Below are 22,430 nucleotides of genomic sequence, written 5' to 3'. Positions count from 1 at the left end.
CCTGTCTTACCTCAAAAGGATGTGGTGGGATGGATTCATCAGGTTGGGGAAAATGCAGTCTCAAGTGAGTCTGTACGTGAAAAATAAGGCTGTAGCCTTGCTGCCATCTCACGCTTGGGCTAGTGAATGTGCTTCAGTGCCTCCAAAAGCGTGTGCCTGGCTGGTGCGCATGTGTGTGCTGGTGTGTGTCAGCGTGTCGGATGTGAGCCAGTGTGTGTGCTGTGGGTGCACACACCCACAGAGGGAGTGGTCTCCCTTACAGCTCACTGGCTGTCAACCCCCATCACGGGTCTGCCTCACAGCCTCCCCACCTCCCGCTTTGCTCTCTTGGATGTGAAGGCTCTGGGTCCTCTGCTCTCTTACAGACTTGATCTTGGAATCCCTTAAGATTCCCAGAAAGAGGAGCGAATGGCAGGTACAGATGAAGAAAGCTAGTAGTTTTCCTAGGGCCCAGGGCATCGAAGACCGAGCCTGGCCCCGCTGGCCCTCTCCTCACTTTTCTCCCCGATCCCAGCCCTGCCTTCCCATTACTTCTTAAGGTTCCCAAAGCTTGCTGTGTTCTTTCTTTTTTTTTTTTTTGAGATGGAGTCTCGCTCTGTCGCCCAGACTGGAGTGCAGTGGCACAATCTTGGCTCACTGCAAGCTCCGCCTCCCGGGTTCACGCCATTCTCCTGCCTCAGCCTCCCGTGTAGCTGGGACTACAGGCGCCCGCCACCGCACCCGGCTAATTTTTTGTATTTTTAGTAGAGACTGGGTTTCACCGTGTTAGCCAGGATGGTCTCCATCTCCTGACCTTGTGATCCTCCCATCTCGGCCTCCCAAAGTGCTGGGATTACAGGCGTGAACCACCACGCCCGGCCGCTGTGTTCTTTCTTAGCTTCAGGACTTTATACCTGCTCTTTATTCCCTTTGCTTGGACTCTTGTCCTTTCCCATCTGTCCCTTCATGGGTACCTCCAAGCTTCCTTTAGGAATAAACTTCAACTTCCCCTCCCTGGCACCAGTCCCCGCCGAGTCCCCACCTAAGCCAGCCATGACATACATCACACCTTCTTGTAGTTGCTTGCTTAATTGTGTGTCTCTGCCACCAGAGTCCAAGCTCTATGGGGACATGACCTTTCCTGTCTTGCTTGCCCCTGCCTAGTACAGTGCCTGCCACCTTGTTGGAGCCTGGTACATATTTGAATTAATTGTGAATGAATTAATGAGTGAGTAGGAATGATTGATGACTGGTGAGGGAAGACCCAGTGCTCCTGATGTGCTGGTTCATCGCATGGACTCGCAATGCACGGTTCCATTGTCCGTGGGATGCCCTGACTGCCATGCGCTTGATGGGACAGCAGGCTCCTCTGGGTTGCTCGATCTGTCCTGGGATTCAACAGGAGACCTCATCTGAGCACCTGGTTATGCTCCAAAGAAGCCCTAAAATGCAAGGTCACTTTCTGAATACCAGCTGCTGGGAAGGAACTCAGAGGGCTCTCCAAAAGCCTCCAGGAGGAGTGAAGTCCCCCCAGTGCAGCTGCCCTGGGCTGGTGGCATCAGTGGTGGCTTAACTCTCTCATCCATCTCTCCCCATGGTTCCCATTTGTGTCAGACTCAGCCTACTTCCAGCTTCTCCCATCCCCTGGCCTGTCCCCATCTCCCTCACCAGGTTAGGTCCTGGCCCAGTCCGCAGGGCGAAGGTTGCTTTCTCCAGCTCGTGCCCCGCAGCCTCTGGCTCCTGGGCTCCTGGGAGAGCTTCCCCTCTCCCGGGGTGCTCCCTGCGGCGGGGCGGCGGGGCGGCGGGTCTGGAGGAAGCCGCCGGCTGCGACTGACGTCTCCACCTGCTGGCCGTCCTGACCCTTGCTACATGCAGCTCTCCATCCCCGCCACCGCCGCCGGTACTGTTGCTGCTGCTGCTGCTGCTGCAATATTTTATAACAAACGACCCAGAGACCCAGGTAGGAAGCATGCCCAGGCAGATGACACGGCGTGCTGCTCCCGCCAGAATCTACTCACATTGGATGCTCCGAATAAGTTTCCCCTGAGAAAAAGTCCGAGCGGGTAGAGAGCTAACCCTCTGACTGTGTTGCCGTCCCCCAGGGATCCTTCCATGAAGACTGAGGCAGGCCGAGCTGCTAAGAGCCTGCTGACATGACATCGGCCGCAGAGTTTGAAAATGTGGGCAACCAGCCACCTTACAGCCGGATCAATGCCCGCTGGGATGCCCCAGACGACGAGCTGGACAATGACAACAGCTCAGCCAGGCTCTTTGAGAGGTCCCGGATCAAGGCCTTGGCAGGTACTGTTTGGGGCCACAGGGGTTGGAGGGCATTCTCCCAATCACAAGGTTCACAGCCCTCCCCAGTTAGTGTGGATCCTCCGTGTGTGTTGGGTGAGCCCTGGCATGGCAGTGATGGAGACATGTTTGCCGAGCTCAGGGAGGTGGGGGTCCCCTTGGGAGGGAGCACACGCTCTGGCAGCCTCTGCCCCCAAGGGCCTCTGAGAAGCGAGGAGGTGCTGAAGCTGGGACCAGGTGGGGCCTGCCCTCTGCATCTGTCCTGAGTGACCTGCGGCCAAAGTGAGAAGTACAAGAGTCTGGGCAAAGCAGTGTCTGAGGGCTGGACAGCCAAGCGCAGGTACACAGGGCCTCCTGGATAACCCCGATTTCCTGCCTAGGCCTGGAGAGAGGAATTGTCGTCCTCTCTGTGGTCCCAAAAGGAGTGATTGGATAGGAAATCGAGAGCAGATAACATCCTTGCCACTGCCTCAGGAAGGATTTTCTTGATGAAACCTTTCATCCTTAAGCTGGAATTAGATTTTTGCTTAGCAGGTTCATAATAGATCTTTCTCTCTCTCTCTCTGTCTCTCTCTCTGTGTGTGTGTGTGTGTGTGTGTGTGTGTGTGTTTGTGTGTGTGTGTGTGTGTGAATCCCAAGAATCGGACCTCAGCCGGTAGGGGGAGGAGAAGCCATTCCTACTAGAGATTTAAGATATTCTCCAGCCCCACCCTCTCTCTCTCTCGGGGTGTGTGTGTGTGTGTGTGTGTGTGAGAGAGAGAGAGAGAGAGAGAGAGAGAAGATGGGGGTGGAGAATATCTTAAATCTCTAATAGAAATGACTTCTCCTCTCCCTGTTGGCTGATATCTGATTCTTGGGATTTTTTTTCCCCCAACTCCTGTGCGTATTGCCTCTCTGAACTTGACCCAGGATAACTATATTCCGACCTTAAGTCCTCGGCCAGTAAGAAAGGTGGAGTTGCATGGTGTTGTGTGTGTATGTGTGGGGGCTGGGTTCCTTTCCCTGATCCGCCAGTCAGCAGCCCACATTGGACCTGTTTCCCTCTCATTGACTGTTCCTGTCTTCCACCTTCTAAGAAGACCACAACCTTCCCCATAAACACTGTCTGGAGTGATTCTCCCACTGCCCCCATACCTTATGGCCCAAATTGAAGGTTGTAGTAATCCTCTTCCATCCTCCCTCCCTGCACTCAGCTCCCAGATACCACAGTCCCCGGCTGATCTTGAAGCCTGAGCAGGCCCTGGACCCTCTGGGACCATAATGACCTCACACCTTGGAGTGTCTGGGCTTCTCATTCTGGGAAAGGAATGCTGCAGTGTCTCATCTCCCTTATCATGACAAGGGATCCACTTGGGTCTCACTCATCACCACTGGTGTCCTTGCTCTTTATAGGAAACTCTCTTTCTTCTTCCTTCATTTCCTTCTCACCCTCCTTGACCCCACAAAATTCTCCCTTGGTTTCCCTTGGGGACAGACCATAGCAGTGATCCATTGCTTTTGTATACATTAATTGAAGCCAACCAGACTTGGAACCATTGGCTTCGTCAGTCTGGTTTTACCTTCTTATATCTCTGTGCTGGCTGGATCTAGCTGCAATGACCCTGGTGATCCAGGTGGAGGGAGAGGGTACCATATTCCGTAAAATTTGCCAAAGCAAGGTAAAAGTGGGGACTGGACTTTGTGCAGGGATCCTTTCATCTTTTTTAAGAAACCAAGGTAAATTCTATTTTAATAGTTACTTGTTGTACTCTTACTATGTTTAAAGCTAAACCCCTGGCCAAACGTGAAAGGGGGAGAGGGGAACCACAGATTAATTCAATATAGTGTCTGTCTCTCAGGAGTTCACAATCTATTAGGGAAAAATGAACTATGTTCACAATTAATTAGCATGAGAGGAATTAGAGAAGAACTGTAGGAAGAGCACATAAATTAAACAGCAATGAGAGAGCCAAGGAAGAGATGCAGGGAGAATCAGGGAACAGTTCATGGAGGAGGCAGCCTTTGAGCTGGGAACTGAAGGGTGCGTGTGATTCTGGCAGGCAGAAGGGCCCCGGGTTTCTCTGGTTGGCCTGTGTGTGTTGTCGCCAGGTCTGATGAGCTGCTTGGGAAGTTGGTGGAGATACGTTAAAGAGCCAAGCACAAAGCCGGGTGTTGGGCGTGGTAGCTCATGCCTATAATCCCAGCACTTTGGGATGCTAAGGTAAGTGTATGGCTTGAGACCAGAAGCTCAAGACCAGCCTGGCCAACATGGTGAAACTCCGTCTCTACTAAATTACAATAACTAAATAAATAAATAACTGGGCATGGTGGTGCATGCCTGTAATCCCAGCTACTCAAGAAGCTGAGGCAGGAGGATCGCTTGAACCTGAGGAGGTTCAGTGAGCCAAGATCATGCCACTGCACTCCAGCCTGGTGACAGAGCAAGACTCTGTGCTTAGTGGTCAGTCCTAGGTTGATCAGGAAAGAGCCTTTGCTGACATTGGCTGTGCCTAGTTGAGCCTACGCCTCACCAGGAGCATGCATCTGACTTACCAGAGAATCTGAATGCCCCCTAGGGAGAGGAAAAGCCACAGAGCGTAGAATTGTATGCCTGGGCCTTAACGATTCAGAACATCTGGCCAACAAGTAAACATGCAAGTTTGAGGTCCTTTCAAGATTTTCAAAAAACAAACAACCTAAGTGGTTACTGGCTTCCTTCTCCTGAGAGTCCACTCTAGGTGATCTGGGCTTGAGCTAAAGCTTTGGAAAGGTCTAAATAGAGTGGCAGATGTGCCCATTCTACTGGGTAGGCAAAATGGAGAAAGGGAGCATGTCAGCCTTCCTAGTCTCAAAGTCTTGACTTTTTTTCCCTTTAGTACTGTCACTGGGGCCACCTTAACAGCCTAGGCAGGGGTCAGTCTTTCAAAAGAAACATTAGGGAGCAGGAGCTCTCAGCCACTCTCCCACTCACAGGAATATTAAGGCAAGGAGGGGATTCAGCCCTGAGTTGCTTAGAAGATAGCAGTGACCTGCTTCATAGGTATATGTGGTAAAGTAGGGGAAATTGGCCTGGCATCCTCTTCAGAAATGTAAGGTCCTGCGGTGAGGAGGAACATGTCACAAGATCCAGATTCAAGTCTTGATTCCGCCTTTAATGCCACCGCAGTAGAGGATCACTGACTCCTTTTCCATTTTTATCAAATAGGGATGATAGTATTTTCTCAAGGTTGTTGTGAAGAGCAAATAAGATAAAGTTTATGAAAGTTTTTATTAATAATAAAATGCTAGGTGAATGTTAGATAATGTTAGTACTAAGAAAATTCCCCATAGGTGTTTTCTGTCCTTTCTCTTTTCCCAACTTCAGACATTCAAGATCATGAGCTTGGTCTTTTTCCTTGCCTGTTGTACATTGGCCTGTTCTGGGACCTGTTTCTTCCTTCTTAACCCCCACCCTCCTTTGCCTCAGAAGTCTGAGTTGGAAGAAAAAGCCAGGGACCAAGGAAATCAGGCTAATGTTTGTGCTTGGAGCTCTGGGCTCTTTCCCCTTCCCCCAGGCCTGATGCCCATGAGATGGAGCCCCATGCCGTGCAGGTCTCTCTCTCCATAAGACTATCCAGTCCATGACCCTGGCTGTGTCTCTGCCATCTGACTGGGTGACATGGAAGGCCCAAGAAACCTAAGGATGATGGTCTCGTCAAATGCTTTTCCAGATGAGACAGTTTCTCTAGGTCCATCTCCATTTAATGACCTATGGTTGGAAGACCTGAATTTGGGTGACTGGATGTGCTCTTTTCTGCCTCTTAAGTAAAATTCCTCTCAACTCCGAAGGAAATACTCCCTATTCTGCCTTTCATACCACTCCCAGGTCTTCCTTCTTGGACCTAAAGAAACAAGCCATCTGGCTAATCTGTCCTCGTACATAAAAACCTGAGCTCTCTCCATAATGAATGACTTTCTGTATGAAACTGGGAGTCGGCCTAACTAAAGTGAAAAGGAAGATGGGTAGGAAAATGTTGCAGAAGGCTCCTGTAAGGGGGTGGATTTGACCTTGGCAATGCCAAGGGGAGGGCTGGGATCCCAGCAGGAATATTTGCCCTGTAGCTCCCTGAGCAGATTTTCGCTTTTTAACGTCAGTCTCTAAACTGGCCGCCTGTCATGAGGTTAAGTAGCAGATAGCCCTGAGGCTTCTTCCTGGGCTGGAGACCATGCTTCTCTCTTTCAATGACTGCCTCTGGCACCTTCCTACTTTCTAGACCTGTTTTGAGGGATTACAGGAAGAGCAGCAACTGAAAAGCCCAAGTTCCTATCCTTCCAAAAGGTTCCAGCCTTCACGTTTCAATAGAAAGGCTCCCCCTATCTCCTAGAGTCCCCCTAATTGTCACACAGCCCCATTTCTTCTCCTTCCCCTTTTCATACTGGGAGCTGCCAGATGAGCATTCGTGGCTGTCTGGATGAAGAATGAAGCACTGCAGGCTGCAGGGAACTTACCAGTCAGAATGCCCGCCCTCTGTCTCCCTCTCCTTGCCCCAGAGGAGGCATCTGCCTGCCTGCCTGCACACTCCTCCCCTCCCCGGCACCTGGGTACAGACTCCAGTGACTCCAGTGAGGACACTGCCTCAGGGTAGATGTGGCCCAGCTGGGAGAGCAGGGAGTGGAGGAACCCCATGGAAAGATGCCCCAAAAGAGAAGCCCTGTGCATGAGCCTCACTCCCCTTTTCTCTCTTCCCTCCCCTCCCTCCTTCCACTCCCCTGCCTTACCCATGCACACAGCTTGGCCTCCGGCATCCTATGTGCCGCCTGCTGCGTGATTTACAGCTTCTTGGCTCACAGAGGCATCTTGGAGGCATCCTGCAGTGCAGGGAGCAGTCCAGAGCCTCCTGCAAAGAGCCTGTGGGAGACACAGCCTTCATGTTCTTTCTCAGTCTTCCTCCTGTTCTTTGGCCCATGGAGCAATCACCAAAGGATAGACTACACAGGGCCTCTCATTTTAAAACCAGGTGTATAGAGATCTGTGTTACCCATTCAGGTTTTGCCTTTACATTCAAATCCAAGTGATGCGGCAAGCTAGAGATGACCTTCCTTCCTGCATTGTCTCTTTGTAGCCTTCTTCCCGGAAGAGAGATGAGGCTGAGGGGTGAGGTTGGTTGAGGACAATTCTGAGACTGCTGCAGGACAGCAGGTGCACTACAGCCTGTGTCCCTGCACTCTGAAGCACATAGTTGCTGCCACTCTGAACCTTAACTGTCTTCTGGACCCACTGCGTGCAGGCCCCGAGGTTAAGTTCTGTGGTTGCGGACATTCCTCAGATGCTCCTGCTCCCCGCCCACCTCCTGCTGCCAGGAACTCCCCGGGGAGGGTGGTAGAGGCCTTTTCCTGACGGCTGCTGAAAGGGCCTGAGAGTGTTCCGGACATGTTTGGCCTCTCTCTCAGACCCCTTTCCCCTTGTGTACAGGAGGATGCTGATCTCAGGTGCCCCGGTTGCCTAGGAGGGCTTTGTGTCCAGAGGACGAGTGATTTCTCAGGGAGCAGGGCCTCACCACCCTGGATGGGTATCAGTAGCTTCTCTGTTAAGTTGACAGATTCAGGTGCAGCTGCTGGAGAGCAAGGCGCCAGTTGTCCATGGTCCCCCCATATCTGTCTCCGGATACCTGTAACCAACAAAGATGGTAGTGTCATTAATGGGAGGTTTGTAATGTTTTCTTCTTCTCAGATTTCAAAACATAAAATGGAGTTTTATTTAGAGACTACATATTGGGAAAATGTACTAGCCACAGAAATAGCTATCATTGTCAGCAACCATTTTAATGTCAGAGGGAAAAAATTGGATCCGCAGCTTTCTCTGGGAGGTCAGCCATGGTGAGATTGTCTCCCTGCCCCCAGGCAGGACACAGTGTAGATAAACCTGCCAGTTACCTGTGCAGATAAACCTGCAAGAGATGTCAGCATGCCACCTGCTGTGTGGCCCAGGGCCGGTTTCCCCTGCCCAGGACATAAAACCTTCCATTGTCCCCTTACCACTCTTGATAAAAGCTATACTTCCTCTCTCAGAACTCTTTACAGAACCAAGGCTGCTTCCCTTCTATGGGTGGCTGCTATCTATCATTGTGAAGATGCTTTATCAAATATTAATACGCTGAGGTTAATAATAAGACTGTGTTCTCTCCCCCGGCAGTGTAGTCTGAGTGAACCATGTTAATAGCCTCCTCCATCTTTAGGACATTTCTGTGGGATTTGTTCCCAAGGGCAAGCTCTGACCCCAGGCCTTGACTGTGTTTATGGCTCTCAGGAGCAGCCAGCACCCATTCTCCCTGCCCCATGTGTCCCCCACATGCTGCTTGGCTGAGGAGGTGCCAAGGGTGTTGTTTTCAGAGCATCTGTAGCAATTTTCCATTTTCCCTTTATAACATGTCACTGAGAGAGAGTGACAAGGAGGCTAGTAGCAGCTGAGTCTCTGCGAGCATTTTACCTCCAAACCCTTTGGCCTTCAGACTCGGGAAAGTAGATCAACCAGAGAGTCTCATTTTACAGTCTAGTGAGACAGAGGTAGATCAAATAATCCCACATGCATCTATATGCATAGACACATGTGCACGGCAAATTATGACAAATGCTATGAAGATTTGCTGGGAACTGTAAAGTTTGTAACATAAACTGCAGCTCAGTTCAGGGGATAAGCATGTTTGAGTCAGAGCACAGGGTCGGTGGTGTTGATAGGAGGGCAGGCAGGGACCACCTCACAGGCCTGATAGGCCACCAGCGTTGCCAAGGTCCTGGGCAGGAAGCAGAGGAAAACTCAAAAGGGGTGGCTGTGGAGTTTGAGGAGGGAGTTCTTTGCAAAACAGTGGTGAGGTTGAAGGGTCCAAGAGAGGGAGCATTAGCTGTGGGCTGCAGGACAGGAGCTGAGCCTTCAGTAGAGGGTGGAGGGTAGGAGCTGCTGCCAGCCCATCAAAGTACTTTCAGCAGGAAAATGACATGGTTAGATTTGGGTTTTTAGGGCTCGCTCTGACTACTAAGGATCACCCTCTGTAGGGAGAACGGGTTGTGGGGAGGCTGTGCAGAAGTCCGGTAAAGAGAAGATGCTGTTTGAGTTAGCTTGTTACCCATAGGTGAGGAGAAAATGGTCTACCTGGCAATATCACTCTTCTGTCCTCCTGCCTCTATCGTTAGGGGACCTTGATCAAGTCACTCTTCTGCTCCTCGGGGCCTCTTTATCCTCACCTGTAACACCAGGGGCTTGAACTAGATGATGCCCAATGCTCTTCTAGCTCTGACAGTTTGAGCAGAAGCCACCTATGGAGTGGTATTGACAATGTGTTTCTTTACCCTGAACCATGTAGCTTTGGTTCCTGGCCTGGGGAAGGGAACTGATCCTTTTCAGCAAATCGGTGCTTCTCCAGAAACTCTCTCTCTGTTCACTAAAGGCATCACCTAGGCTGAGGCCAAGTCCTGGACTGTCTTGACTTTTGCAGCCCCATGTTCTCAGAGAGTGTAATCTCTCTCTGCAGCCACCACCTGCATGCAAGACAACCATGCCTGATATTTGTGCAACTGCTTCATGTTCTAGCTACTTTTGTTCAGATCATCTCCATGACTCTTCACCCACTCTGTGAAGTGGGCAGGGTATAGCTGTTGTCATCTCCCTAGAGATGAGGAAGGTCACAATGCCAGGAAGTGGCCAGGACAGGACTAGGATCCCAGGGCTTTAAAGTCATCACAGCACTGCTTGGGCTGCAGCCCGCGGACCCTACTGAATGCTCTTCATTCTTACCTTTTGTACTCCTTTGTGGCCCCCCGGAGATGCCCCTTCCCATTTTTCCTTCCAACACCAGCCTTTTGAGCCTCCTGCCTCCTGCCTCTCCCCTGTCCAGTCCGGTTTACACAGGACAGTTAGAATCTTTGTCCTCCAGCACACTTTCAGGAGGTGCTGCTTTACTTAGGAACCTCTGGGCTGTTATGTACCTGGACTATAATGTTCACATTCCCTAGACTGTCCTGCAGCTGCCTTGCTCTGGATAAATTCACTACTTCTCACCCCAACTCCCAAAACCTGCATACATGTGCACACATGCACACACACACATAGGCACTTGCCCGTTGCCACCTGAGGGGCTTTGAATATGACCTCCTTTTTCTTCCCTGCCATTCTAGAACCATTATCATTTTTAAACTCCAGATGAAAACTAGCCTTCTTCAAAAATAAAAAACTTTTTGATTTAAACTGGTCTACGATAACTTGTTTTCTTTTGCAATAATATAAAGATCATACTTTATGTAAAATGCAATAAGAGCTGGACACAGTGGCTCATGCCTGTAATCCCAGCATTTTGAGAGGCCCAGCAGGGAGGCCAGGAGCTCCAGACCAGCCTGGCCAACATGGTGAAACCCTTTCTCTACTAAAAATACAAAAAATTAGCTGGGTGTGGTGGCACATGCCTGTGATCCCAGCTACTCGGGAGGCTGAGGCACAAGATTTGCTTGAACCCAGGAGGCGGAGGTTACAGTGAGCTGAGATCCCGCCACTGCACTCCAGCCGGAGCGACAGAGGGAGACTCTGCCTCAAAAACATAAATAAACAAATAAAAAAGCAATAAGATATTTACTTCGATATCTTTTTAACATTTTTGTTAACAAGAATATATATTTAATATAGAAAATATGAGAAAAACAGATAAAAGTAGAGATTTTGTTAATGTCTCATATAGACATTTTAATTTCTATAGATGTATGACTGTATATGACTGTATAGGTCTGTGTATATATTGTTATCTATAATAGTATAATCTTAGACCCTCTTTCATGTAGCAATATGCTATGAGTATCTTTTCATGTCAGCAAACATGCAAATTATTTTAATGGCTATATTGTCTCCCTTTGAATTACTATACCCCAAGCTCAGCCTCCCAAGTAACTGGGACTATAGGCATGCACTACTGCACCCGGCTTCTGACCACTTTAAAATCAGTCTTATGGGCTTTATTCTTGCATTTGCATCTTAAGATATGTAGTAAGCATCCTAAACTTCCATCTTAGAATCACCCCTAGCTATGTTGCAAATCCTTAAGGGTTGGGGAAATAGCTGTTCACAAAACCAGTGTGACGAAAGTTGGTTGAAAGGAAAATTCCTCTCCAAACTGGTTAAACAGAAACAGTAGAATTTGTGTCATCATCATTTATGATGTGTCCCTGAGAGTCTGCCCCATGCTAGGCTTTATTGTGGATTGGCATCTGTGTCATTGAGGTTTGCCACAAGTTCATGGCTGTTAAAGTATGGCTCACTTGGCCGGGCACAGTGGCTCATGCCTATAATCCAGGCACTTTGGAAGGCCAAGGCAGGCGGATCACCTGAGGTCAAGAGTTTGAGAACAGCCTGGCCAACATGGTGAAACCTGGCCTCTACTAAAAATACAAAAAAAAAAAAAAAAATTAGCTGGGTGTGGTGGTGCGTGCCTGTAGTCCCAGCTACTTGGGGAGGCTGAGGCAGGAGAATCACCTGAACCCAGGAGACAGAGGTTGCAGTGAACCAAGATCGTGCCACTGCACTCCGGCCTGGGTGACAGAGGGAGACTCCATCTCAAAAAACAAACAAACAAAAACAACAACGGCAAAACAAAGCATGGCTCACTCTGGTTCCCTAAGCTCTTGGCTTCTTGGCATGAGAAGGAGAGAAATCACAAGTTGTGAACCTGCAAAGGGCTCAGCATGAAATGACTGTTTTCAGAAGACTCGTGGTCCATGGGCCTCCCTTGGTGCCTTTGCTCCTACTTGTCTTTCTGACCTACTAGTTTTACCTGTAGCTTAAGGCTGTGAGTGACTGAAAATGCAGACTTCCTCGAGATAGAAACTTTTTTTACTTTTCATCTATTAGTCCTCAGGGTTTATGAACTTTATATCCTATTTTTCTTTATGGCATCTGTCATTTCGTATTATAAAAGCAATATATGTCCATTGCAAATATTTTAGAAAACACAGAAAAGAAAAAAAAAAGTTACCCAGCATTAGGACATACGTTTGAAAATCTTAATTTTCCCCCAAAATACATTACAATATCCTTTCCTGTCATTGAAATTTCTTTAACAACCTTAATAGTATCCTCATTAATATACCAAAATATTAAATTATCCCTTGTTTTTGATTATTTAGGTTGCTATTTTCTATTCTTGAAAGCAAATTTTTTTTAACAGAAAAAGGAGGGATAGGCACAAAACCCTCAAGAAATGTAATAGAAAGCCACTGAAGCAATAAATAGATGGATCCAGAAATGGGAGACGAAGCTTCCAAAGATAAGATACTTCAACTTTACCGTTTGGTTTAAGGACGGCTCCTATTTTTAAAACAACCCCACTAGGGACTTTTGATGGTGAACTTCCCAGATGCCCGTGACATCAGGGGGTGAAGCAGGTCCTGGAGTGGGTTGGGCTGGCGGCTGGTGTGCTGCTAACCAAGAAGGGAGGAGGGAGGACCCACGGGAAGCCTGGCGAAGGAGTAACACAAGAAACAGACTGAGCCGTGACCCTGTGGGGAGACATTTATGCTTTAAACCCCCGTAGAGAGTATTCAGAGGGCGGAACCTCAGACAGGAGCTGTGTGGGGGTCGGGGAGGCAGAGCGTTCCTTGCTCCTTACAGACCTCACTTCCCTTTTGCATCCAGGGGCCAGTGCTTCTGCCATCGGCCTTGCTCTCTCCTTTTCACTTCTCTTATGGGCTCAGGTGGTTAAAGATGCTTATGATTTTGGCCTGGTGAAAAATCCCTAAGGCAGGAAAGCACGCAAAAGGAATGAGGCTATCTTGGAAAAAGGAAGAAAAGAAAAACATATTAGTATTTTCTTTAGGCTGGGCGCGGTGGCTCATGCCTGTAATCCCAGCACCTTGGGAGGCCAAGGCAGGCAGATCACCTGAGGTCAGGAGTTTGAGACCAGCCTGGCCAACATGGTGAAACGCTGTCTCTACTAAAAATACAAAAATTAGCTGGGCATGTTGGCACACGCCTGTAATCCCAGCTACTCGGGAGGCTGAGACAGGAGAATCACTTAAACCCAGGAGGTGGAGGTTGCAGTGAGCCGAGATGGTGCCATTGCACTCCAGCCTGGGTGACACAGCGAGACTTTGTCTCAAAGAAAAAAAAAAGGAAAAGGAAAATATATCTATTTCTGTTTTGAAGGAGTAATATATACACCCAGTAAGTAAAACCCAAAAGCTATAAAAGGGCAAATAACAAGTTTTACTCCCACCTCAGTCCCCCAGACATCCAGTTCTTTTCCCACAACCTCTGTTAATCATTTCTTGTGTATCTTTCCAGAAATATTTTATGCATATATAAGCACATGGTCTATATTTTTTCCCCAGCTGTAGTTTTGCTTTTTGTTTTTTTACTATATACTGTTCTATGTTTCTCACCCAATGTATCTTTTTTTTTGTTTGTTTGAGACGGAGTCTCGCTCTGTGGCCCAGGCTGGAGTGCGGTGGCCGGATCTCAGCTCACTGCAAGCTCCGCCTCCCGGGTTCACGCCATTCTCCTGCCTCAGCCTCCCGAGTAGCTGGGACTACAGGCGCCTGCCACCTCGCTCGGCTAGTTTTTTTGTATTTTTTAGTAGAGACGGGGTTTCACCATGTTAGCCAGGATTGTCTCGAGCTCCTGACCTCGTGATCTGCCCGTCTTGGCCTCCCATAGTGCTGGGATTACAGGCTTGAGCCACCGCGCCTGGCCTCACCCAATGTATCGTGATGATTGTTTGATATTAGTATATAAGCAGCCTCCACATTCTTTTTTTTTTTGAGACGGAGTCTCACTTTGTCGTCCAAGCTGGAGTGCAGTGGCGTGATCTCGGCTCACTGTTTCAACCTCCGCCTCCCAGGTTCAAGCGATTTTCCTGCCTCAGCCTCCTGAGTAGCTGGGATTACAGGCGCCTGCCACCACACCTGGCTAATTTTTGTGTTTTTAGTAGAGAGGGAGTTTCACCATGTTGGTCAGGCTGGTCTGGAACTCCTGATTTTGTGATCTGCCCACCTCGGCCTTCCAAAGTGCTGGGACTGCAAGCATGAGCCACTATGCCTGGCCTATTTTTTTAATTAAAAAAAGTTATCAAAAGATTTTAAAATTTAAAAATGCAATGAATTTCCAACTTCTATGTATATATATATTTTTTTTTTTACCAGTGTATTAATAGATCTGTAGGATAAATTCCTAGAAGTGGAATTACTGGGTCCAAAAGCATGTGCATTTGTAATTCTGAGGGGTCTTGCCAAATTGCCTTTCATAGAGGTTGAGCCAATTATACCCTCTCCAGCAACACATGAATGTTTTTTCACCACATCCTTGCCAACACAAGTATTTTATCAGACTTCTTGATCTTTGCCCAGCTGATAGGTGAAACATAGTGTGTTCGTGTATTTTCATTTTACTTCTTGGCTTTTATTATGCAAAATTAAAAACTGATAAAAAAGTAGAGACAAAAATATAATAGGATCCTTACATTATCACCTGAATTTAACAATTGTTGATATGTTGTTATATTTGCTGATCTATTTTGGGGGTTGAAGCATTGTTAAAGTAAAGTAAAGATCATCATTATATTTCCCCCTAATTACTCTAGTATGTATCTCTGAAAAACATGAGCATTTTCCGCCTAACCATGGTACCATTATTACACCTAATAAAATTAACAATAATTCCCTAAAAATATAACCTAATACATGCTTGATATTCAGATTTTCCAAGTTGTCTCAAAAATGTCTTTATGATTAGTTTGTTCAAACAAATTAAGGATCATTATTAGATTGTGTATTTGCATGTGTGTGTGTGTGCATGCACGTGGGCTTTTAATTTGGACCTCTATTATGAGTGACTTGTACATTTTTTTTATACTTTTTTTTTATACATTTAAGAGATGCTTATAATTTTTTCTGTTAACTCTTTGTTCACATTATTGGTCTTTTTCCCTGTTAATATGTAGGTGCTTTTTGTATATTGAGTACATTAGCCCTTTTGTATATTAAGTACATTAGCCCTTTAGAAATTTTTTTCCTCGTTTGTTTGACTTTGCTTATGGTGTTTTATCCAATACAAACTTTTTTTTTTGAGGTGGGTCTCAGTCTTTCACCCAGACTAGAGTGCGGTGGCATGATCATAGCTTACAACATAGCTCAAACTGAGCTCAAGTGATCCTCCTGCCTCAGCCTCCTGAATAGCTAGGATTACAGGTACATGCCACCACACCCCTCTAATTTTTTAATTTTTTTGTAGAGATGCAATCTTGTTATATTGCCCAGGCTACTCTCAAACTCCTGGCCTCAAGTGATCCTCCTACTTTGGCCTCTCAAAGCTCTGGGATTATAGGTATGAGCCACAATGCCTGGTCCAACACAAACATTATTTTAATGTAGTTGAACTTTCAAATTTTTATTTTATGGCTTTTGGATTTTGTGTCATATTTTGAAAGCCCTTCCCTACGCTAACATTGTAGAAAGCATTTACCATGATTGATCTTTTCTTGTTGTTGTTATTGTTGTTTTGAGACAGGGTCTCATTCAATCACCCAGGCTGGAGCACAATGGCAAAATCTCAGCTCACTGCAATCTTCAGCTCCTGAGTTCCAGTAATTCTCATGCCTCAGTCTCTTGAGTAGCTGGGATTACAGGCGTGCACCACCATGCCTGGCTAATTTTTGTATTTTTAGTAGAGATGGGGATACATCATATTGGCCAGGCTGGTCTCAAACTCCTGACCCAAAGTGATCCACCTGCTTTAGCCTCTCGAAAGTGCTGGAATTACAGGCATAAGCCATCACGCCTAGCCTTATTTTGGTATTTTTATAGTTTTGTGTTTTACATTTCAATTTTTGACCCACATGAAAATTATCCTGGAGTATGAGGTATGAATGTAACTAACTTTTCCTGCCTGTCCATCCAGTTTTGCCAATACTCTTATTGAGTAATTCATCTTTCCCCTTCCTATTAGAAATGCCACCTCTATCAGCCATTAAATGCCAGTATGTACTGGGACTATTTCTGTCCCATTGATATATCCATCTTTTCATATGCTAGTACAACACAGTTTTACTATAAGTTTACACTATTCTTTGATAGACAAAACATCTGGAAAGGTTGGTAGCCCTTTAGTACTCTTATTTTTTGGAATATTCCTATTTTTGATTGCATGTTTTTTCAGTGAAATTTTTAATCATTTGTCTTTTTATCCCACAAATTCAAATTGTATAATTTAAATATATTTAAAACACTATTAAATATATATTAATTTAGGGTAAATTGATATCTTGATGATGTTGAGTTTTTTATTCAAGACCTCAGCGTGCATTTCCGTTTGTCTAGATTTTCTTGTGCATGCCTCAGGAGCCTTTTAAGGTTTTCTTTGTATGGATTTTGCATACTTCCTTTGAGATGTAATCTGAAACATTTTGTATCTTTATTAACATTGCGGGCCTTACAAATTCATATTTCAGGAAATGACCTTACCACACCTTCAGTGCCTCCTTTGCCTCTAGGATTAAATTTTTTTTTTTTTTTTTTTGACACGGAGTCTTGCTCTGTCACCCAGGCTGGAGTGCAGTGGCGTGATCTCGGCTCACTGCAAGCTCCGTTTCCCGGGTTCATGCCAGTCTCCTGCCTCAGCCTCCTGAGTAGCTGGGACTACAGGCGCCGGCCACCATGCCCAGCTAATTTTTTGTAGTTTTAGTAGAGACGGGGTTTCACCATGTTAGCCAGGATGGTCTCGATTGCCTGACCTCGTGATCCACCTGCCTTGGCCTCCCAAAGTGTTGGGATTACAGGCGTGAGCCACTGCGTCTAGCCAGCCTCTAGGATTAAATCTAAACTTCTTAGCCTCTCGTTTAAAGCTTTCCACATCCTGTTTAAAACCTGCTTTCCCCTATAATCCCAGCACTTTGGGAGGCTGAGGTGAGCGGATCACAAGGTCAGGAGTTCAAGACCAGCCTGGCCAATATGGTGAAACCCCATCTCCACTAAAAATATAAAAAATTAGCCAGGTGTGGTCGTGCATGCCTGTAGTCCCAGCTATTTGGGAGGCTGAGGCAAGAGAATCACTTGAACCCAGGAGGCAGAGGTTGCAGTGAGCCAAGATCGCACCACTGTATTCCAGCCTGGGCGACAGAGCGAGACTCCGTCTCAAAATAAATAAATAAATAAACCCAAAACCTGCTTTTTCTCTAACCTGTAGCTATTCTCTAGCCCTAGCCCCTGAATAAGCTTTGGCCTTTTTTTTTTTTTTTTTTTTTTTTTTTTTTTGAGACGAAGTTTTGCTCTTGTTGCCCAGGCTGGAGTGCAATGGCAGGATCTTGGCTCACTGCAACCTCTGCCTCCTGGGTTCAAATGATTCTCCTGCCTCAGCCTCCGAAGTAGCTGAGATTACAGGTGCTTGCCACCATGCCTGGCTAATTTTTTGTATTTTTAGTAGAGATGAGGTTTCATCATGTTGGCCAGGCTGGTCTCGAACTCCTGACCTCAGGTGATCCACCTGCCTCAGTCTCCCAAAATGCTGGGATTATAAGCATAAGCCACCGCGCCCGGCCTAGCTTTGGCTTTTTATACCTGTCTGCTTGGACTCATTCTGTCTCCCTGGCTCCCCTCCCCTTCTGACAATCCAAAGTGGCTTTCTTCACCAGGTCCCCCCTCGACCACTCCAATCGGAAATGACCTCTTTCTTCTTGGAACCCTCGAGCATTGACCATATGTGTCATGTATCTGATATGGAATTCAGTATTACCCTGTGATGGCTTTTGTGTTATTAAAGTGAACTGCCACTTATTTCTTATGTGCTTGCAAAAGTTAATTGGTGGGTTTGAGTATTGTTTCTTCAACTGTATCTTAAGGCCTTGGGGAGAGTGAGCTGCCCAACGCCCCTGCAGCACCTAGGACAGGGCCCACTAGTAATAGCAGCAGTAGTAGTGACGATAACAATGAAAGTTCACATGACGGCAACCTTTCTCTGTGCCAGCCCGTTCCATGTACGAACTCACTTATTACTAGATAAATATATTTGAGGGTTTTAGTGTCATGGGTGTATATTTGACCTCAAACTAAACCTTTGAAGGGTTTTAGGTCACCCAGTCCCCATAAGACAATAATTCTGGGTCAGAGCTGATCAGGGAGGAAGATGAGTTTTCTAGGCAAAGGCCTAACACACAGCAGGGAATGAGGATGGCCACAGCCTGGGAAGGAAAGGGAAAGAAAGAGGAACAGAGAGGGCTGTGCACAGTGGCTCACACCTGTAATCCCAGCGCTTTGAGAGGCCGAGACAGGAGGATCACGAGGTCAAGAGATCAAGACCATCCTGGCCAACATGGTGAAAAATACAAAAAATAGCCAGGCGTGGTGGCGCACACGTATATTTCCAGCTACTCAGGAGGCTGAGGTAAGAGAATCACTTGAACCCAGAAGGCGGAGGTTGCAGTGAGCCGAGATAGCGCTGCTGCACTCCAGCCTGGCAACAGAGCAAGACTCCGTCAAAAAGAAAAGAAAAGAAAAGAGGAACAGAAAGGAAAGAGATGCTGGGTTTGATGGCAGCAGAGGCTGTGAACCAGTCCATGCTGGTGGACTCACCCCCTTTCCTGCACTGGCAGGGTAGGGCTCTGGAAATAAGGCCTGGCTCCTGGCAGGGCTGTGCTGAGGCCTCCTTCCCATGGTGGGTCCCAATAGGATGGTCTGGGTCCCCTGGGGACAGCAGGCCCAGTGCACAGCCACCTCTCTTCCTGTCCACACTACCGGGGTTCCCAGCCTAGCTGGCTCCAGGCCACCTGCCTCTCCTGCACTTGGAAGGCACGGGATGAGCGTCTGGGCTGTGCGGGAGTGAATGTGCTGAGCACGCCAATGCCAGGCGGCTGGAGCCAGCCAGCTCATGGAAATGCCTCCCACCCAGGGGCCTTTTCTCCCCTTCCGATCATCATTAGCCTCTCGAAATATTTCCGTGTCTCAACATTGCAAAGCGTTTTGGGGCTCTGGGGATTCTGGGTGATTTCACTCCAGCCTTCAAATAAAAGGCAGCTAGGAGGCCACCTGCCTGTGCTCAAAACCTGTGGCTCCCATGTTTGAGGGTCCAGGGGGCATCATTCATGTGGTGAAAACTGGGGAGATCCAAGGGTGCTTTCTGATACTTCTGCACCAATAAATGCGCCAGCCCAGTGGCCTAGAATTAATCCATGTTCCCAGCTAGAGGCACTCCCTTACCCTTTGCCAAGCACAGATAAATAGGTCTCAGCACCCAGGTAATGAATTGTTTGCATTCTTAACGACAGGAGAAGGAGGAAGCAATACTTTCACTTTGGGGGACACCTACATCTAAAGGGGCTAACATTTTTACCCCCCTTAGTCAGAGGCTCCGCACCTGACCTGAAGGGCTAGCTACTTAAAGAATAGATCTGGTTTCTAGGGAAAGAACTGTGGGACTGTGGCTGGCTCTATTGAATCTAAAAATGCCCCAGAATAAATGTAATTGCTTTCCGTCCAGTATGGCATCAAACCCCGTTTAGTTACATTTTGCTGAAGCAGCATTTAAAATCAGGAAAGTGGTTTAATTTGCTGCTGACAAAAGGGTAAGGGGAGTTTTCTCGCTGAAACTTTGCACAGAGGCCCAGAAAAAATGAGTGCCGTTTAAATTCTACATGTATTTAGGATTCACACAGTCAGTAGTAGTACTTTTCCTCTTCTTGGAAGTCTTATTTAGATGGCTGCTGTAGAATTCTTCATGTATGACTCAAGCCCTCGTCATATCTATAATAGACTCTGTCTGCCCCAAGGATGGGGACCGTTGGTCTTGTCCTTGAGTTCCGCACTGCCACCCAGGGCCTGGCACCTGACGGTTGTATGGTAAACATTTGCTCTATGGGTACACAGAAGAATCAAGGGTCTGAGTTCCTAATACCAAAAGAGCCATGAAACAGGAAGACATCTGATGCAGCAAGCCTCAGGAACTGCCAGGATTCTACCCTTGAGGCAGAACTGGCTGAGCTCCTCTTTTTGTTATTGTTGAATCAGATATTTAATAATTTAAAAAGCCAGCCCTTTCACGGCTGAGGCTCAGTTGAGCACACAGCCTGCTTCTACCGCGCGGACACCGCTCCTGGCTAGGCCACTCCAGGTGCGTCCTGGCTGTGATCTCCCCCACCCAGCCATGTACCCTCCCCAGGGATCCTCCACAACCTCCAGGCCCAGCCTCACTGCCAAGTCACCTCCTGCCCTGAATCTTCAAACCTAAGTGCCCAGAAGCCAATTGCCACCAAACTGTTCATAAATCCAGAGAGGGCTCACTCCTCTCTTCTCACCTTCAATTCTATCTTACTTGTTTTTCTTCTTTTCTGCTACTTTTCTTTTTTTCTCCCTCTCTCCTCCCCTATCCTTTTCCCTTTATTTTGTGCCATCCCAGTCTTCTGTCCTGTCTCTAGCATCTTGTCCGAGCTTCCCCAGGTAATGCTCATGCCTCACTTGGACAGACCACCAGCATTATTTGTACAGAGGCATTAAGAAGTACCCCACCTGATCTGGTACAGCATGGGCCAGGGGCTTGGCTTGGGCTGATGCTGATTTAGGGTGGGGATGTCATGTCACCTTCCCAGGGGTGAGAAAGACAGCATAATGCCACGGACAGCCCTCAGCCCAAACCTTCACTATCCTTACCCCCACATGAATCACACATGCTACATATCCTCTTCCCTTGCTCATCATTTTCCTCCCCCTACCAGAAACTCCTTGAGGGCAGGAAATTTGTTTTACCTCTGTGCGTCCTCAGGCCTAGCACAGTGCTGCCACATAATAGGAACAGAATCAATGTTTGTACAGACAGCCACAATACAGCTATGGAGTACTGATGGTGTGCCAGGTTCCAGACACTGGAGACAGACAGGTGACCAAGACAGATTTCCCTGGGCTCAGGGAGCATCCAGGAGAGAGAAGGAAATGTAAATGCAGGGAGCAGGGCACAGGAGGGGAGACGCAACCCAAGTGCCATTTACACCGGCTCTTAAAGGATGAATTAGTGTTAAGTGAAGGAGGTGGGGCGGAGTGGAGGGGCTCAGAGAGAGCATTCTAGGCAGAGGGAATGTTTGATGGGTGGATGGGTAATCCTGGCATTGAAATCTGAATTCAGTGGCACAACAGTACAGAGTAGTCTGACTGATACAGGGAAACAGATGCTGAATTAGGAGTGTCCTGATACTGTGCATAGAATATGATGGCAGTGGGAGTGATCTCCTTACTGCCTCTGTTCTGGTGGCTTGTGGACCGGTATTGCTACATCTTGATGGCAAATGCTCCCAGGAAGGGAGTGGAATGAATACATCGACCTCCTCTGGCAAGCATGGGGCTTAAGGTAAAACCCCTTGGCCCCATGTCACAAGGACCCTGCCAACCTCAGGCACCTCACCAAGGTTCTTCTCTCCGCCTAGATGAGCGGGAAGTTGTTCAGAAAAAGACCTTCACAAAATGGGTGAACTCGCACCTGGCTCGAGTGTCCTGCCGCATCACTGATCTCTACAAGGACCTGCGGGATGGGCGCATGCTCATCAAGCTGCTGGAGGTGCTCTCTGGAGAGATGCTGGTAAAGTCCCTTCCGTGGGCCCCGGGGCTGCTGCCATCGGCCCCTCTTCAGCAAAGACATGGTTTGAGGGCATCTCAAGTTCTCATGGCCTTCCCAGTTTCCTCTCTGCTCCTTTGGGAGGCTCTAATACTTAGAATGGGAAGCATCCATGTGGCTGACTGGGTTCTCTGAATTCTTCCCAGAACTTCTTGCCTCCTCTGACCACTCCCACCCCTTCATGCTTCTCCCAGAAGCCATGCAGAGCTCCTGACTTTCACACTGGGCTCTGGGCATCTGTAGCTGGCCTGTGATGGCCTGGCCCTCAGTCTGCCCATTGGGCTAAGATGCGTCTCTCTTAGAACCAAGAGGAAAGTGTGGAAGCCATTTTGCTGTGTGTTTTACCACCCTTGCAAGTGGAAATTTATTAGAGGCTGTCTCAGTTGTAAGCCGCCAGCAATACTGTTGACCCCAAAGGAGAAGTAGGTGAAGGTTTATGTTTTGCTCAGCACAGAGTAAGCTTTGTGTCCTTGGGCCTGTCAGGCAGGACCCTCTTTTCCTCCATTTCCCCCATGTGTAAAATGAGGGCAACGATACCTGTACCTGATGAAGTTATTCTGAGATCCTCAGAGTCTGA

General features: G+C 47.7%; 1 protein-coding gene across 1 annotated transcript in view; it reads left to right on the top strand.

The window, feature by feature from the left end:
• The first annotated feature begins 1,843 nt into the window (after positions 1-1,843).
• Positions 1,844-22,430, top strand: part of SPTB (spectrin beta, erythrocytic) — a 79,220-nt gene continuing 58,633 nt past the window's right edge. Inside the window, exons 1-2 of the mRNA XM_025392131.1 lie at positions 1,844-2,280; positions 21,666-21,817. Coding sequence (XP_025247916.1) covers positions 2,133-2,280; positions 21,666-21,817 — 300 coding nt within the window. The 5' untranslated portion in view covers positions 1,844-2,132. The remainder of the gene's footprint in view (positions 2,281-21,665; positions 21,818-22,430) is intronic.

This window comes from Theropithecus gelada, chromosome 7b, assembly GCF_003255815.1.
Source record: "Theropithecus gelada isolate Dixy chromosome 7b, Tgel_1.0, whole genome shotgun sequence".
Taxonomy (NCBI): domain Eukaryota; kingdom Metazoa; phylum Chordata; class Mammalia; order Primates; family Cercopithecidae; genus Theropithecus; species Theropithecus gelada.
Note: the sequence above shows the minus strand (reverse complement) of the source record. Positions and strands in the feature narration are given on the sequence as shown.